General features: G+C 40.0%; 1 protein-coding gene across 2 annotated transcripts in view; it reads right to left on the reverse strand.

Annotated features, from left to right (window-relative positions):
- HDAC4 (histone deacetylase 4) overlaps positions 1–19,406 on the reverse strand; it is a 273,670-nt gene that overhangs the window by 168,765 nt on the left and 85,499 nt on the right. Inside the window, exon 1 of one of the 2 annotated variants that reach the window (XM_089693177.1) lies at positions 16,843–17,002. The exons of the other annotated variant lie outside the window; for it this stretch is intronic. Coding sequence (XP_089549303.1) covers positions 16,843–16,855 — 13 coding nt within the window. The 5' untranslated portion in view covers positions 16,856–17,002. Of the gene's footprint in view, positions 1–16,842; positions 17,003–19,406 lie in introns of those variants that run through there. 2 annotated transcript variants of the gene reach the window in all.

Raw genomic sequence — 19,406 nt, forward strand, 5'->3', positions numbered from 1 at the left:
ATTGGTGCCTAGAAAGTCCCATTTCAAAAGCATTTTGTATTTAAAGTTGCAGGGATGTAGGTGCCTTTCTCTGTGGTTCCGGTGGTATATATTTATATGACATCACACAAACAAATCACTATCAGACAGCCTACTTGTATTGTAATGCCTTTAGTGAATTGTAATCTACATTTTGTTTGCAAAAACAACTGAAAATATTGAAAGGGTCTTTTGTCATTTGTGCCTAAAGATTCCTTTTAGCACCAGAATGTGTACTACAGCATGTGTTCATGTGATATACATTATACCTGAAGACACATAAAATACTGCCATATTCAAAATATTTATATACGGAAATGCGGCAAGATGACTTAATATCACACACAGTCCATGGAGACCAGGACATCACAAAGTAGAAGAAGGAGCACGGCGGAAAAGCGACTGCTCTGTTGCAATAAAGCATATCTGGAAGGGGATTTCACCAAGACCCAAAGGAAGAACTTTTCTGCGTCATCTTTCTCCCTTGACACAGTGCTGATCAAACCGCTAAATAACAAAGCTGGATATACTGAACTTTCCACCACCTAGTACCACTCAGGAAGTAGCCATAGAAAATAGCAAATAATTGGAGACAAAGTCAATATAAATGGCAGCAGATAATATGGTGCAATGAAAAAATTCTTACAAAGTATATAACTGACCAGGGCGAAAGATTGTTGTGATTGCAGTGTAACAGCAATCAAGTGATTCTTTCCTTCCACCCATCTATGGCTTGCTAATTCCATAAAAAACTGACTTGATTCGCCCATCCACACACTTAATGGGCTGTTTCATTAAACGCTAGAAGGAGCCAGTGTACGATCTTAAGCTGGCCATGCATGGGTCAGTTTTCTTCATTTAACCAGTGGGTTGAAAAAAAAAAGTAAAATTACAATTCCCCCATCTACACATTCAATGTGGCTGCTGGAATCCTCCACACTTTGTCATTGTATTCTGACAGTGGGGAGACCCCTCTACCATCAGAATACACTGATTAGTGCTGCAGCCTACTGCCTGCAGCACTGATCAAGCAAAAATATACCAACAGAGTGGCCGAACAGAAGTTAGTCGGTAGATCAACAGTGGCTACACATGGATCGAAATTCAGACGGTCCCTGCTGAACTGCCCAAATTTCAATCCATGTATGGCCACCTTTAGTCATTTCAACACAACAAAGAGAGGAGTGAGAACCTGTACACAAGTAAATTGACCACTAAAGGCCGATGCTGGTTGGGAGTGGGGTAAGATCTTTCATTATTCCCGCTAACACCAATGCTTGTGAGAAGGATTTTACTACTCCCACTGAAACCAATTCTGGAAGGGGGGGGGGGGGGGCTTTTACTATTCTCAATGACCCAGGAGCATTTTTTTTTTTCTAACCCTCACTGACCTCCAATGTAGGGGCCTTTTTTTTTACTGGAACTGACTACAAACGTTGGGTAAATTTGAAGATCGATTTTTTATTTTTTTTTGCTTTTTTACTTTAAATCCTAATTCATTCCTATGCCAGCATTTTTACTACTACTCCTGCTTGCCACACTGTGGCCCTCAAAGCAGGGGCTGACTGACAACTCATGGGGCCCCCGGGATTATGGGGACCCTGTGTCCTTGCCCAAACTCAAAAAAGCCTATGAAAAATGTACCAGGGACATCTGATGGGGCCCCCTACTGACCCCGGGCCCTCGGGCAGTGCCCCAGTTTCCAAATGGTCAGTCCGCCCCTGCCTCAAAGTATCTGACAGATTAAGATCCAAGTTTTAAATTATTCATAAACCATATACAGTATGTTACATTAGAACACAATTGAAACTAAAAGAAACAGGTAACTTTATCTTATTTAAAAAAAAAAAAAAGGCGAACTCACCACTAGGATTCTAAAATTTTATGGGCACATCAGTGCTTGACCATTTGTGGTCAGGCAGATTCTTTCTATTGCAAACTGAGTTTCTGTGAACCTAAAGGAGCCATGGATTAAGGAGGCACCCTAGGGGCAATTAGGGTAACAAACTTAATGCTGACTTTAATTATGCAGTGCAATGTAAGGGCCTCTCAATTGGTCAGTTTGTGGTAAAACGATTGATTCCTGAAAAATTGGATATTATACATGCAATAACAAGCACTTAAACTGTAGTAGTCAAGCTAAAACCTCTGCAGAGCTGTCAAGTGATTCCCAAACTGGACAATTACAGTATATGTGGGGGGAGGAGTGGATCTGGCCAAAGAGATGAAAAAAAAAACCCACTCACCTGCAAGCACAGTCTTGCACCAGGACAGAGAAGGCATGTACTAAAAGCAATCCTTTACCTTCCTCGGTAAGCTGAGTATCCTTCTGACTGTACTCTGATCACGGAAAACAGTGATTTGAAATGTGATCATTGTCTACCACTTTCCTCCTACATAAAATAAACTTCCAGGCAAAGAAGTTAATTATAAAACGATGAGAGTTTTTTGGAAAGTGGGCGGATTTAGTCTTAAAAGAAAATATAATGCAGATGAGGGGGTGGAGGCAGAGGAAAGAGTTACATGCCAATGATCCGTATCCCCCGACAAGAGCCTGTGTTTCACTGAGTCGGGCAGACAAGAAGACAGGAAGGTTATGCTTTGCTGTGAAAACCGCACACATTTCCTCCCAACTATTTATCTGAGACCAACAGAAAATTCCACAAGTGATGTGTCTAAAATGTGCACACTGAGCCACTTAATGGGGGGCCCAGCATTCCAAGCCAGGCACAGCTTCTCTCACATGTGGGCATGAGTGACGTTAGCAAAGATAGCCTCAGAAACATAGCCATAGAAAAAAAAAAAAAAAACTGAAAATGCTAGTCCTCTGTACAATACATCATTTAACCAATTTGCCAAAAAAGAAACTTACAAGTTAATTTTGTTACAAGAAGTCTCAGTTCTTAGGTATGATATTCAAAGCAATGTACCCTGGAATATTTTCAAAGCCATCCTTTAGCCCTGTATATACAGGCTAAATAACGGTCACAATCAGCCGGTACAATAGAAACCGGCCAACATTTGGTCCATGTGTACTGGTTCTTGTCCGACAGAAGCTGATTTCTGTTGAACGAGCATACTGGAAAACCAGCTGCAGTTTGGCATCCAATCAGCACTTTCGCCAATAGCTGTGAGCGCTGACCTGTGTGCACTGGCTGGGGAGTGGTCCCTCTGACAGAACACAATAGCACAGCAGGGAGACTGCTGTAGTAACATTGCATAGCTAGAAAAGAAAAGAAAGAAAACTTACCAGGCATTAGCTTAAGTTCACATCAGTGCTACTGCATAATCATGCCTTTCAGTGCGTTTTTCCTGAGTTTTTTTTATTTCATACGTTTTTGTTATTCACTAGAAATATCTGCTATGTCCTTTTTGCTAAGAGGAAGAAAGTTGATATTAAGCACAAAACTGCGCCAAAAACGCATGTACATGCGGTTGTCATACGTTGCTATTAAGCTCTAGGAGGCTGAAAATGCGCTGCATACAAGCCCATGCCCCTTTAAAAAAAAAAAAAAAAAAAAAATCACACTGCACCTTTCAGTATTGATGTGAACAGGCACCATGAGAACAATGTGATTTTAGTTATTTTGTATTGTAGTGTGGCAGCAGACTCACCATAAATCACTATAGTGTGAACACATCGCATGTATCCACAAAACTATGGCAGAAAGTTGCAGAAGCTCCATACTTCCCAGGGCACTCTTGCAGTGGGGTGTACTTGACCAGCACATTTTGATAATTTAGGACTGAACATGTTGTCAGAGAAATGTGTTCTAGGTCAACCTGTATATACATACCTTTTAATTAATCTTTCCACGTGATGAATAAAATAAATTATTTTACATATTTAAATATTTGGTACATGAAACAGTTTCAAAACAACACCAGAAAAGTGCCATAGCCCCCATATTTGTATGGTTGTTAACAATAAGGCTCCATTCACACCTGAGCATTTTGTAGCACGAAGCGCCAAAATGCTCCGGGAGAAAAATCAGTTGCTCTATAAAAGCAAACTCATCTATACATCCATGTCTCCATGCTTTATTTTGCTGAGAAATCACTTAGAGAAACATCCCCCAGCATTTCTGGCCGTGGACATCTTGAGTAAGGGCAGATTATTATTACAGGTAGTTATATAGTGTCATCAATTTACGCAGCACTTTACATATATATATTGTACATTCACGTAGCATTTACTTCTGCCCTTAGCTCAGACATGCAGGCAAGAGGGTGTGCTTAGCTGAGTAAACCACTCCTCCCCTCCTGAAGACTCCTGCAATATAGGACATTTGCCTAGGCATTGAAACCAGGAAGTAACTGAAGAAATGTAAAAAAAAAAAAAAAAAAAAAACACAGTTTATAGCAAGTAAATATGATATACCTTCCTATTTACTAATGCTAGCAGCATAAGGATTAAAAATAGACAATGTTGATTGAGAGAGTGAAGTTCCACTTTAACATTCCAAAACATAAGTAATTCTAATAAAGCCTTGTTCAAATGGGCTTCAGCTTGTATAAGAGTAGTGTGCACAGCAAAATTTTGGGAAGCTCTCAACAAGCATTTTAAAAAGCACTTGAAAAGCTTTAGGCAAGCTTTGAGCAGCTTCGCTGACAGTTTAAATTACCTGCTGTCCAACTGTTTTACATAATGGATGAATGGCATTTTAAAATGTTAAAGTTCTCTTATGAATCCCCTAACATGCACACTGCCACTGTACTGAGAGCGCACCATCCATTGAGCAGTGCAGCTCACAAAGAAATTGACTAATTACAACATCACACAATGTTAACAATGGTTGCAGCTAGTAGCCAGCTTTCACTTTTTTCTCACATGCTGATCTGTGAGTGAAAGTTTCCTGATCTTAACCCTGTTCTGTTGTCTGTAAAGAAATCACTAGAGTTTTGAAAAAACTCAGTGGAACTCTTGCAAGAAATCTGAGAATCAGGACACTGCACTTAATCGCTTGAAGACTGAATGGAGGACATGACCACTGTCCAAGGTGGTTATGAGAAGGTGGTCAAAGAGCTCTAGGAAGGGCTGCAGCCCTTTAAAGATAATATTCATAATAATTATGCAGATTATAAAGCCTTAAGAGGGTAACTTACACCCCTGAGATCTATGTAAACTCCAAAAAGGTTTGGGTTTTTTCCTGACTGTACACTTCCCTGCCACTAAACTCCTGAAAACGACTATAGTGTGTATGGACACATGGAAGCTAACAGGGAGGGGAGTTAACAGTGAGAGAAAAGTAAAAGTTCAAAAAGCTCAAACTTCTGTAGGAGCAGCTTCAGTGAGCTGAAGTGTGCATGAGGCCCAACAGACTCTTCCAGGGCTTAAAGCGGAGATCCACTCACCCTGTTAAAAAATAAAAGTCAGCAGCTACAAAAACTGTAGCTGCTGACTTTTAAAAAAAAAAAACAGACACTTACCTGTCCCTCGGTCCCACGGTGTGTCCCCCACAGCCCATTTCACCGGCCGTCCTGTATTCCAGGAGGCCGGCATCTTCAGTGTGGGCACCCGGCTGTGATAGCTTGCGGCTTTACAGACGGGTACCCACTGCACATGTGCAAGTAGCGCTGCGCTTCATGAATGGTCCTGTTGTCTTCTGGGACCTGTCACGTGTCCCAAAATACTACAGAGAAGGAGGGAAGACACCTTCCGCTTCCGATCACCTAGGCGATCGGACCGGAAGTGGGAGCGGGTACCTGTCAAATTCGGGTACCCACTCCCCCCCACCCCCCAAAGGTTCCAATCCTTAATGGGGAGCAGTCCTTAAAGTGGAACTTACCCTTTTGGGTGGAGCTCAGCTTTAACTAAAAGTCCACACACACTTTACTTCAGTTTCTCTATTCTCTGTAGGTGGAGTTCTACTTTCTCCAGTTTGTGTAGGTGGGGTACCGCACAGCGCTTACAGACTCAGCATTTCTAGTCATCCATGGATGGAGGAGAATCACTTGTACTTTATTAGTGCTTACTTCACCTTTCATGTGTGTTATACTATATAATGTGCCTTTAGAGCATATGGATTTGGGGGCTGCTGCCCTTACAGTTACCTGTTAATTGCTGTCGATTCATAAGATTCACACAGGCTATATAGACTCCCCAACTCGTATATGCCAGCCCAGTTGTCTCAGCAAACTTCAGTTCAACAATATGGACCGCTTCATTTGAGAACATTATAGGGCCTCAGTGATACAACTCTCTGTATCCTTAGACCCTGATATTTCCTCACTTTTTTGTGGTTCACTACACGGGCTGTACAGGTTAAAACACGTAACTAAATATGACCATGCAATTTATTAATTTGACTCCCAGGCTAGCGATATATCCGTATCATCTGTCGGGGCCCCATTTCCACATGGCTGTACCCACTCTGATCCCTGGGGACCTAGCCCTACATGAACTTGGATAATAGCTTGTCCCCCAACTTCCACTTGACGAGCTCTTAAGCATGATTTCACAGTTTCATGTAGCCCTGGTGATTAACTTTCAAGTTACTTAAGATTACCATTTACTGGACTGTCTTCCTTCTACAATTTAAGACTGCCTATTACCTTCTCTATGAATCTGGATGTTACAAACAAGCCATACAAATATTCTAAATTTACTCAGGCACCCTTCATTCCCCACTTTGTTGGGTTCTGATAATCCTACAAACACCCTAATGATGAACAATGTCGCTGACAATTGTTGGGGGCCAGAGTTTATGCAACTTCCTTAAATCAGAGCTCCACCCAAAAGGGAAAGTTCCATTTTAAGGACTGCTCCCCCACTCCCCATTAAGGATTGACACCTTTGGGGGGTGGGTACCCGAATTTGACAGGCACCCGCTCCCACTTCCGGTTCGATCGCCAAGGCGATGGGAAACGGAAGGTGTCCTCCCCCCCCCTCCCTGTAGTCTTTTGGGACACGTGACAGGTCCCAGAAGACTACAGGACCATTCATGAAGCGCAGTGCTACTTGTGCATGCGCAGTGAGTACCTGGCTGGGAAGCCACAAGCAGTCAGTGTCAGATGCCCACACTGAAGATGCCGGCCTCCAGGAATACAGGATGGCCGGTGAAATGGGCTGGGTGGGACACACCGTGGAACAGGTAAGTGTCTGTTTTTTAAAAGTCAGAAGCTACAGTTTTTGTAGCTGCTGACTTATTTTTTGACAGCGTGAGTGGAACTCCGCTTTAAGATGTTTTCTTGAAGGTTAATTACTATTCTATTAAAGCACGCTAACCCTTATTTTGCTTATAGGAATTCTGGTACTGGGAGATGGGTTGTTCTTCACAACAACCTATGCATTGATAGACTTTACATGTCTCTGAATTGGCTGCACTACTGTCTTTCTTCAGATAACACTGAACCTAAACCCAGCACTCTGTGCCCACTAACATACATGACTTGCACTGGAAGCAAAAGGTACTTTGACGGTTTTTTAATATATCACCCAGGATTTCACAGGCATGTATTTCTCTGATTTTACTTCTGTGACTTACCACTGCAGTCACTTGTTTGAAGGAACCAGAATCAATTTCATTTCATTAATGATGTATTAGCATTGTCTATCACTTACCAACATGATGTGAATGTTTGCAGCCATATCCTTACTATAGTTACAATGTAGTCGCCACACTGCTGGATGCCCATTATCTAGGTGCCCACTGCGCCCCATCCAACTAGGTATTAATGCCTCATGATGGGATCATTGCTAACCAGCTAGTGTATGATGCAAATACCATGTGTTACAAGTTAAAATCATCAACTTGTTTAATGCTTATGGAAGCTGTGGATTACTAAGGCATGAGACTTTCTAGTAGTATTCTCTATAGCAATTATAATGGTGGTTGGACTGCTTCTCTACAGATAAATTGTTGGAATCTGCAAGTTTTTGAGGCCTATGCCTGGGAGACACTATGGTTCTACTCCAGGATGGATCAAACCCACCTCGCAGAGGCACAAAGACCTGCCACAAGGCACCAACTTAACATTCAGTCTTCCAGCCATTTCCCGATCCCCTCCCATAAAACCCTGGCACCACACGCCCTCTCCCTTTTTTGTTTTTCTTTTACATTTCCCTTACTTCACTTGCTGTCTTTTTCCCCACTTTGGGCTGCAGCATATTTAATCCTTCCATTTTAAAAATCTCTTCTTACATACTCAGAGCTTTAAACCGGCTTCCCTAAAGGCATAAGAGCTGAACTCCCTACAAAAGAGAATCAAAGTATTCCAATATCTCAGATCCCTGCAAATTGGCTTGCCTTCAAGAAACTCAATTAGTCCCCTCTTTTTCCCCAAATTACTTTGATGCCAAATACCTTCAAATTTATCAATTCAACGCGCCCTACTACGGAAGCGTTCATAGCATTTCAGAAAAAACATCCAATTACATGTACTAAAAAAATATGTTTTTCAATTGTCCAAAAGGTGGTGGAAAAACAGCATAGTTACAGTCAGTATCAGTATGACACTCAAGCCTCATAAAGACCCTCACACCTGGTCAGACGTCTGCCCTGTTTCCCTTATTTTTTCTATTAAACGGTTAAAAATTCTAACCCTATGTTTGAAGCGCTTTCTTGGATCCTTAGTTAAAAACATTCAAGTGGGACACAGCAACAAACACAAAGCGACGGATACCATTAATAGGGTCCTCCACCTGAGCCACTCAGCACATAGCCTCCACCACAAACTAATATTACCTTTAGACATGCACAAAGCATTTGATTCTTTATCTAGATTTTATATACTTAGAATGGCTTCCACTCATCTTTTTTCCATACTGAGGCATCTCTCACCCATCCTCATTGTTCTGGCACTGGAATCTTCAAAGTAAAACATTAGATTGAGCTTCACCAAAGGCATGGAATGGGCAGGCATCAAACAAAATATTCCCCACACACTTCCTTACCCAACCTTCTGGCCGCTTCTACATACATCTGCGCCTATCTCTGTCCTAAAAATCTGCCAAGCAAAATCTATCAAAATGAGCATTTTCCTTGCTCCAGAGACATTATCGCATTTCAAACCAAATGATCACTCCCCATGTGGGTCACCTCTTGTCCAATCTGGAATTTCTCAAACCCTAACATGCCATATACTTTACCAGACCAATTTTCCCCCTATACATAAAAGCAGAACTTCACTCTCTTAAACAACCTTGACCATTTTAATCCTTATGCTGCTAGCATTAGTAAAAATATAGAAAAGTACAGTATTTCATATTTACTTATTGTGAACATTTTTTTTTTTACATTTCTTCAGTTACATCCTGATTTCTAGGGCTACACAAATGATGTCATACACTGCAGGAGTCTTTAAGAGGAGAGGAGGGGTTTTCTTAGCCAAGTACACTCTCCTGCTTGCATGCTTGAGCTGAGGGCAGATGGGTTCCAGGAAGTCAATGCTACATGAATCATCTGTCCTTACTCAAGATGGCTATGGCCAAAAATGCCAAGGGGTGTTTTTTCAAAGTGATTTCTCAGCAAAACAATGCATGGAAACATGGGTGGATGGATGAATTTGCTTTGATTAAAATGAAAAAGAGTCTTAGGTTTGTGGTGCTCAGATCCAGTGTAGTCCCGCTTTAAACAAGTTCTGAATATATGACAATGGCAGCATTTTCATTTTTCATAGATAGGCAAGATCAATGCTATAAAAATAACTACTCTACAAAAACTTATATACCTTTAGGGTCCTACCTGTCTGTATCCCAGTCCACATTTTTGCAACAAGACATTCTTAAATTAATGTGGGGCCAAACAGAGTTAACAAGCAGGTTATGTATCAAACAAAATGGTGGTATCCCAAATCTCCCAGACTACTAAGGAGAACCCAAAACATTATGTTCACTCCTCGATTAAAGCACAAATACCCCCCATTCTAACTATTTCCTTTGGAAGCAGATGAAGATTGGACTCCCATTCACTGGGCCTAATATCTTCCCCCTAATCATCTCTCAGTGAGTTTTACAGGAAAATCACTATCCTAAAACAGAGGGGTTCAAAGCGTTCAACTAACGGTGATGTTTTTTGTGACTCAGTCACTAGCACAAAACTGATGACTCACAGAGTAGGGTAGGGTTAGAGGGGAGGCACCCAAGAGGCTGGTCTTCTAAAGCTCTGACAGTGTCCAATCACCTGAAAGTCCATGCCTTTAATCCATGGTATATGAATATTCTCTCTCTGCTTGTGCCCTATAATGAATAAATTGGAACTTAACCTTAAACGGGAAATTCTGCCTTAAATAATCATCACCCTCCTCTAACATTAGTTAGCGGCGGCTGTTTTTTATAGTAGATACCTGTCCCACTTCCAAGTTCTCCTCCCACACCCCCTTCCCTGCCCACAACCTCCGGTGACATGTCCCAGGAGGCTGCGGGTCCCGTGAAGGCTGGCTAAGAACTGGACAGGATGAGGACGGCACTGGATTCCTGGACAGGTAAGTGTTTGTTTAAAAAAATTCAGCAGCTACAGTATTTATAGCAGCTGACTTTTACGTATTTTTTTTTTCCAGTAACTGAAGATACTCTTTAGGATACCATTTTCAGATACCTTTCTTTTTTGATACTCTAACATGCATAAAATAAATCACCACTGGTAGTAGCTGCTATTATGTCAGCTTACTTGCAGTGCTCAGCATAACTGAGTACACCTCTTTTGAAAAGTAAGATTTCAATCAATATCTCAATGAACACAAGAACAATTTCCAAAAGTGACAAAACAGAGTTTTATATAACATGTTTAGCTCATTACATGAAAGTAAAGTAATAATATAACAGATTACAAAATCTTCAGATTTACTCAAATTAATTGATGCAAAAATGAATACACCCCACAACAAAAACTACTACATCTAGTATTTTGTATGACCTCCATAATTTGTAAGGACAGCACCAAGTCTTCTAGGCATGGAATGAACAAGTTGGCGACATATTGCAACATCTATCTTTTTCCATTCTTCAAGAATGACTTCTTTTAGATCCTGGATGAAGAGTGATGCTCAACTTGTCTCTTCAGAATTTCCCATAGGTGTTCGATTGGGTTTATATCAAGAGACATGCTTGGCCATTGAATCACTTTCACCCTGTTCTTCAGAAATTCAACAGTGGCCTTAGATGTGTGTTTTGGATAATTGTCATGTTGGAAAAGTGCACAACGACCAATGGCACGAAGAGATGGTAGCATCTTCTCTTTCAATATAGAGAAGTACATCTGTGAATTCAAGATACCATCAATGAAATGCAGCTCCCTGACACCAGCAGCACCTCCCCCCCAAAAGGTGCCAAATATGGCAGTGGAGGTGGGGAGGAAGCAAACAAGTGGCGCTTCCACTTTTGGGTGGAACTCCGCTTCAAGTAACGCTCTTTTATAAATCAACTGTCTGCTGTAAACCTAATGAAAAATTAGACTCACCTATAGTTGAATTCTTGTTAATTAGCATTTTGTTGTCTAAAATTTAGCTTTGCTTCTAAGACTTTCATTGGGGTGTATTCACTTTTGCAACATGGTATTGAATTAATTTGTTAGGAAAAATATTTTTTTGTGTGTGCAAATTAACAAATCTTGCTTACAATCACTGGTCCGCATTTGTGGGACTATTTCGCAGTATAGTGTCCCTTAGAAAATGTTGATTCTGAAAGGAATGTAAAGGTTTTCTGACAAATCTGTTGAGGTGTACTCATTTATGCTGAGCACTGTATATGTACCTTCTTTGATAGCTAAGCCAATAACAACTTAGTAAAAGAACATTTTTAGACCATTATTCAGTCATTTGCTAAATTTCCATCAAGTACAAAGGTGATGGAAAATACAGTATATTTCCACATCCTTTATAGCTGCTTTACAATGTATAAGAGAGTCTATTTGAAAAACATAATCCATACCCGAAACACGGAAATTTATAGTACCAAAGACTCATGTGAGAGCTTTTTATTTATTTATTTTTTAAAGGAAATGTTGAGGGAAAAAAATGCGTGGGCTTTCATTGCTTGCCTCTTTCTGGAAGTGCAGGTTACCTGGTCGTTATGTTGATCTAACAGCATCAATAGTTTGAAATTCTCTAGCCAGGAAAAAGTAAGCTTCGCTCTGACTTCACATGATGCAAGCATTTTCTCAGTCAATGACTTAAACGTCAGACAGCTAGGCAGGCAGCATTTTCAGTGAGAAGTCACCAAGGGCCACCGCTTTAATACGCTTTTTGGCACTTTTCTAAATGTGCATTTTGGCACAGGTTATTTAAAGCACATTTTGGTATGGTTTGTAACGTATATTTTGGCGCTTTTTAACACACACGTTGGCCATTAACAATCAATAGCACCGTGTGACATGCGTTTCTGGAATGCACACAAAAAACCCCATACACTTCTTCAGATTCCTGGAATGCACAGGTGTGAAAGGGTTGTTAAAAAAAATGAGCAAAAATTTGTGTTAAAAAAAAGTGCCAAAATGCACATAAAAATGTACTAAAATGTATGCTATAAAAATGCACGAAAACGTGTGGTAAAAAAAACTGCACCAAAATGCATATTTAAAAAAGTGACAAAATGCCAAAGTGAACTTTTTTGGCCATGGAGCATTGTGCATTTTTTCAACCTGTGTTTTGGATTATTTGTAGCGCATTTGTCACATGACATAGTCTGCAAGTACCATAAGCTGAAAAACAGCCCCATACCATGATGTTCCCACCTCCAAACTTCACAGTTATGCAGGCCATACATGGGTCGAATTCCGAACAAATTTTCTTTTTAGAAAATCAGAAATTTTGTGCGTTTTCCGATGGTGCCACCATTGATTTAGAAATTCAATCAACCAACCCTTCAGTTTCTCCTAATGTTGCTACAGAAAAGAATTTTCCTGGCCAAGAATTTTCTTTTCTTTCCAGGTCACAGCTTTAGATTTCTTACACGATTCTCCCATCATTCATTTGAAATGAATTCATTTTTCAAAAAATTTCCAACATGCCTGATCACTCAAATTGGATAGTCACAAGAAAAATCGCCAACTTCTGTGACCCACTAATGCGAAATTCGAACGAAAATTCTTAGAAAAGATTTTCAAAAGAAAATTTTTTTCGGAATTCGACCTGTGTATATGGTCGGCTTTAGTATGGTGTTTTTGGGATGATGTGCCATTTGATCTCCAAGCATGGTGTGTATTATGGCATCCAAAGAGTTCAATTTTGGTCTCTTCTGACCAGACTATATTCTCCCAGTATTTCACAGGCTTGTCTAAATGTTGTGCAGCAAACTTTAAACGAGCTTTAACATGCTTTTTCTTCAGTGTGGTGAGCATGCATACAGGCCATGGTGGTTGAGTGCATTACGTATTGTGTTCTTTGAAACAATTGTACCTGCAAATTCCAGGTCTTTCTGAAGCTCTCCACAAGTGGTCTTTGGCTGTTGGACAACTCTTCAAAAAATGCTTTCACTCCTCTGTCAGAAGTCTTGGAAGGAGCACCTGGTCATGGCTAGTTTATGGTAAAATTATGTTCTTTCAACTTCCGGATTATGGCCCCAACAGTGCTCACTGGAACATTCAGCAGTTTATAAATGCTTCTGTAACCAATTCCATCAGTATGTTTTGCAATAATAAGGTTGCGAAGGTATTGAGAGAGCTCTTTGCTTTTACAGATCATGAGATGCTTCTTGTGTGACACCTCGGTAATGAGATGCCTTTTTATAAGCCATCAGTTGAGACTGAACCAGCTGATATTAATTTGCACTGAAAAGGGACAGGATTGCTTTCTAGTTACTTATAGATTTCAGCTGGTGTCTTGGTTTACTTTCTGAACTTACTTGTTTTGGTTTCTTTGTATGTATGGATTTGCATGAGTTGTTACCCATATGTGGTGACAAATTTATGTCAACATCACCTTTAGAAATATATTTACTGAGAAAAATGGTGAAATGTTCAATACTTATTTTACCCGAGATATATAAATTTTTTAACCCTGCTGGTGCTGATATACTAAGAAGGAAGCCTTCCTTCTCACATCATATATTTTACTGAGATGGCCAGTAAGGTGTTCAGATCTCACCTTCATAAACTGCCCATAAATCAGCGAATGACAAAAGAGTTGTGTCCTGTAATGAGAAACGGAGAACATGTTTTCCGCTGCTCATCTTAGCTACATAAACTGGTACACACGAGAGAAGTGATCATCAGAATCTCTGCATTTCCCTCCTTCATAAATGGACATCTAAGCAATTGCAGTACAAGAGAGAAGCCTGTACAACTGTGAAAGCCTACATGCAAGGTTGGTGTTCAGCTTTAAATATATAAAAAGACTTTTTACTGGCAATAAATGCACAACATTTTAAGTAAGATGATTAAAAAAAAGAACATTTGATATTGTTATCAACACTGGCACATGTGGTATGAGTTGATCAATATGTATATTTCTACACTATAGTCTCAGCATGGCATTTTACTTGTTGAAAAGATTTTAGGAGCATGCGTGTTCCTGCCACATTAAAAATTGCTGGGAGATTTTTCTGCTCGTGTGACAAACTATGATGTTTATACTGGATGCAGCATTTTCAGACTACTGTGTAATGGTGGGCTAAGATGCTGCATGCAAGCTCGTCTACCTTATGTATATTAGCACATCTATCTAGTTTAACAGCAATTATATCTAAATTACTGTACTTCCAATTAGGTCACAAATGTACTGGTCTGACATCAACTTAGCAATACAGGATTTAAACAGATTTCTGACTAAGAAAAGATATGGTGTCACATCTGTGATGTACAGTACTAAGGAACTTCAGGTTTCGCCTCAGTGATTTACACACAAACCACAGACACGCTGTTGTTTGACCTGAGGAAACACTGTGGTTTCTCTCTAGTAGACACTGTGGTTGTGAAAAAGCCCAAGTGTAACGCAAATCCCCAGAGACCATAGCTAACTCCTCGGCCACACTTCAGGCACCATACTCTGTGCATGTAATCAACTTTGATATCTAAAGTCCTATAAATTTACAATAATTTGTTTTAAACCAATAAAAACAATTTGAAAAACTTTTAATGCAACAAGTCATTTTAAATCTTCGTAAGTGAAATGCCACACTTACTTCTACGTGTTAGAAAATATGTTGGAGAATTTGTCACAAAATGGCTACATATAAATCATACATAGGTTTTATGTAGAGGGTCACGGCTTTTACAAAACATTTTTTTATGAAAGAAAGCATTCTTGTGCTTATTCTATAAGGAAAGGCAATACAAAAAGAAAATTCAGCTTACTGTCATCAGATTAGGGAAAAAAGAACTCTGATTGGCTGCTATGGTTACTGCACTTTGAATACTGCTTCCTACTTCCAATAAACCAATGTTCACAATGTATACACATCATTAGCTGCAATCCCATACACAGATACATAACAGAATGAAACGGATTAATAATATAATAGAGGAATAACAAATTCTATGTTATTGTACTTTTCAACCTTTCTATGGCTATCTTTTGTCTTCAGTGTGATTACAGGACAGCTGAATGATTAAAAATTGTGCATCTTCTACTTAATGAAACTTAATTATGAAGACTGTAAGCAGTTAGTTATCTTTGTATCATGTACGAAACCTGTACAAAATAGTCCTGAGATAATTATGATGTACATCCGTGCAAAATAAAAGGAATTAATATAAAATTCAGAAGTTTAGCCAGAACCAAAGAGGATCATTCAGCATTATGTCCATACATGCATGGTATGGTGTAAAGATGTAGGAGGTGGGACCATAACAATTAATCACCACACAAAGAGAAGAAGCTCTAGCTGGAAACAACACATCAAACCTACTTAAACATTTATGCCTCACCATTAGCAAGAGACTAGGGAGCAGTGAGAGAGGAGGCTGCAAAGCTAATATTTCTGTCGATAAGAAAACGATAGGACCTTCCATCCCCACCCTGAGCTTCCAGGAACTGCTCCTAACCCATAACTCACTACAAAACAAACACGACTTGCTGCAACACTTATCCTTCTCATGCATGACAATGGATTTTAAAATGTTCAAATCATTGTTGTGGAAATAGATTACATTTGCAAAAAGTGCCACACTACCAGATAACTGTGCTTACAATACAGGTTTTAAACAGTCATTATATTACTTTCTCAGGAAGAAGCAAGGTTCCTTGGTTAATTGCAAAAGACAAAACACAACACTGCTGTGAGTGATTTCATCTCATGTCAAAGATTAGTGTCAATGTCTAGAAGGAGGGTGGAGCCGCATCTGTTAACCTCTTAGCAACACGAAGAACAGTATTTAGTGGTGGGTTGAGCTGAATGGCTATATTTGACATGTAAATCTACTTGTTTTTCTGTGCAGTGATAAAGCAGTGGTTACTAGACAGGTTGTGTAGTTTCTGCATACTCAATAGCTGTGTATTTCAGTATGGGTCACAATGTGTCTAGTCAATACACTGGATATTACTAATTACATAACACTATTCTTTATAATGTAAATTAGTAAAGATTATAAATGTGTCTGTGTATAAAGACCTATGTAAAGCAAGAAATGCCAACATGCATTCAATGCAATGTGGTGTTAGGTATATAGAATCCCAACATACATTCAATGTGTACAAGGAATAATAAAATATAAAGGCTAATCTACAAACATATAAACAGTTATCACATACTATACATAAACAGTTTTCAATACTATATATAAACTATATAGACATGTACGGTAAGTAATAAAGGAATGCATTGACATAAACATCATTGTACAAGTCTATCTGTATAGTTTAACCAATTTCATGAAAAACTGTTTTTTGGGGTTTTTTTGGGAATAGAAATAAATACTTTATACAAAATAAGGAGAATGCTGGACTTACAGACAGTCGGCATGCACTACAGTTGTCCTCTTGTTCCCAGAGACCCAGAAAATAGCACAAGACTTGTGCAGAGAACCCAAAAGATGTAAAATAATGTGGGCAAAATTAATCCGAGCAAGAGTAGAGCTGCCTCCTGCTGAGCTGTGAATAACTGTGTGTTGCACAACGCAAAGCAGCTTGATTTGCTTGCTGGGTGAGGGGGCTGGACAGATCTGCACACAGGACTCTGAAGACAAGTAACTGAGCTTCAACAGCTGGGAGACCAAACAAAGCATACTACCATGCTGGAATATACCCAGATAGCTGCAAGGACTGAAAACTCACCACTGCTGGTTTCCTAAAAAAAATGTACTATAACTGTACCATATCCAATTTAAAAATACTGAACTGTGCATGACTGAGAACGAAGATAACTAAAAATGAGCTGCAGACAAAGAAATCTGCACTAAAGACAGTGTCTGAACGCCAACATACACTGAGCAAACAGAACTGATAGCAGTTCACAAGAGGTTATTAATGTTCTCCATTTATAAAGTACACAACAGCAGTAAATGCACAACTGTAGCTACAATATTACATGACCTGTATTAAACAAAAATGCTAATCAGGAAAGGGTTAATTCAACACAGATCGAGTATTGCAAGGCAGAATGGGCAGACCCTCTGTAAACAGTCAATACAGAGCAGATGTGAGTATGTCCAGGAAGCCTTCCTTGTGCAGCCCGCAGTGCTGAAGATTAACAGCTGCTAGCTGCATTTCCCTCCAATTGAACAGCAGCTGCTCTTCTGACAGCCCCATTTTTAGAAATGAGGAGGTGGATGCTGGTAACAACTGCTATCTAATCCCGCTTTGCACAGATCAATTACCTGCAAACAGTCCTTTCATTGTCTACAACACTCGCCCTATAAATATCACAAAAACACAAACAAGCTGAAATGAAAGCATTCAGGTATTCTATACACCTATTCCATCAATGTAACAAATTCAATGGAATCTAATCCCTAGAAGGCCTTTATGCAAGGCACGCATTTTAAAGTGCTTCATGTGTAAACAACACGCAAAGCTACTTACAGGTGAAACAGACTAGATCTTGAAAAGCTTTGTTAGTGTACATGAGATAAACTACTTAATATTGATTGGGCACTGGACCACACCCTAATCAACATAATCAATGTCTCACAGAAAATGAAGTCCTGAGCTTTCAACACAAGTGAAAGCCCCTCATGCAATCTATGCTATATTCTGTAGGAACCAATGCACTTCTAAACACAGAGATCAATGTGTAAGGGGCACAGGGCATACCACCCTGCATACTGGAAGGCTTTCTGAAATCAACAAAAAATTCCTGGATGACCATTTATTAACAATGTTGTTGAAAACACACTTGGTCGGCCAGTGCAGAAGTCATTGGACAGCTCAGATCACAGTCACAATGTACAGAGCCAATCAGACAGGTTTTGTACCTTGTGAAAGCTAATAACAAATAACACCCAACACAAGTGTAGACACTGAAAGTATTTACAAACATTCAGCCCATTCACAAAAGAGTAACAAGAGCACAGAGTGTTTACAAACACAGCAGCAGCAAAGAGGATTGCAGCAGGTCAGAGGTTAATTATTTCCTAAATATTTCCTATTTATGCTGAAAAACTCGCACTGTGAGCTGAAGTGTCTGGGAGGAGGAGTGCTTGAGACACAAGGTTATGGGACTTGTTTATATTGTCTTATAGGAGCCTTTATGTGTGCTTTAAAAGGATAAGTTCGCCTTTTGACCAAAAACAACAAATGCACTTTTTATACAGATTAAAAAAATGGGTATTTATTTTTTTTGGTTGCAGGAGCTTGTAAAGCATTGCACCAGTGATCAGCAGATCACTGATGCCATGCAGGTCTCCTGCAGACCTGTCAATATATACAGCCTTGGAACACCTTGTGGGTGGAGCCCCACATGGCCACGCTGTTTTAAAAAAGTGACAGCTAGTACATGGAAACTTTTCCCCGTACGTCTGTCACGGGGGAGGGGCAGCGGCTGCAGAATTGGGAACATATTACATTTTACACCCTAAAAGCAGATGTAACATGTTCCTAAAGGTGAACTTATCCTTTGAGAACCGAATGTATAGCTATTCCGCACCATCCATTCCTCCATCTTGGTGCAGTTGCACTAGTGTTGCCCATCAACATGCAGAGCAAAGAGGAGCTGGCATGTGCAAGAGTCCAAAAACAAATTTTGTAAATCACTCCACCCCCTGCCAAGTCCCCAATAGAAAGCCACTGAAGACGCTGTTTAGGCAAAACATACGTTGAAGCGTGGACCGTCACTTCCAGGTCCCTATGGCGTCACATCCGGCCCGCCAGATCGAGGCTTGAGATGCACGCCAGCCGCCATACCAGATGCTCTGCTTCTACACTCAAAGGCTGTATAAACTGGTACCAGTATTTTCTAGGCACCTTATCTTTCTTTATCTATTTATGATCCAGGGAGAGTATTACTGTACTGCATGGAGGCTTGGAATGAGGAGCGTTCATTTCATTGAGGGGAGCCTGTGAGGAATCTGCCCCTA

Source organism: Staurois parvus, unplaced genomic scaffold, assembly GCF_062004578.1.
Source record: "Staurois parvus isolate SC_StPar_1 unplaced genomic scaffold, SC_StPar_1.0 ptg000616l, whole genome shotgun sequence".
Classification (NCBI taxonomy): Eukaryota; Metazoa; Chordata; class Amphibia; order Anura; family Ranidae; genus Staurois; species Staurois parvus.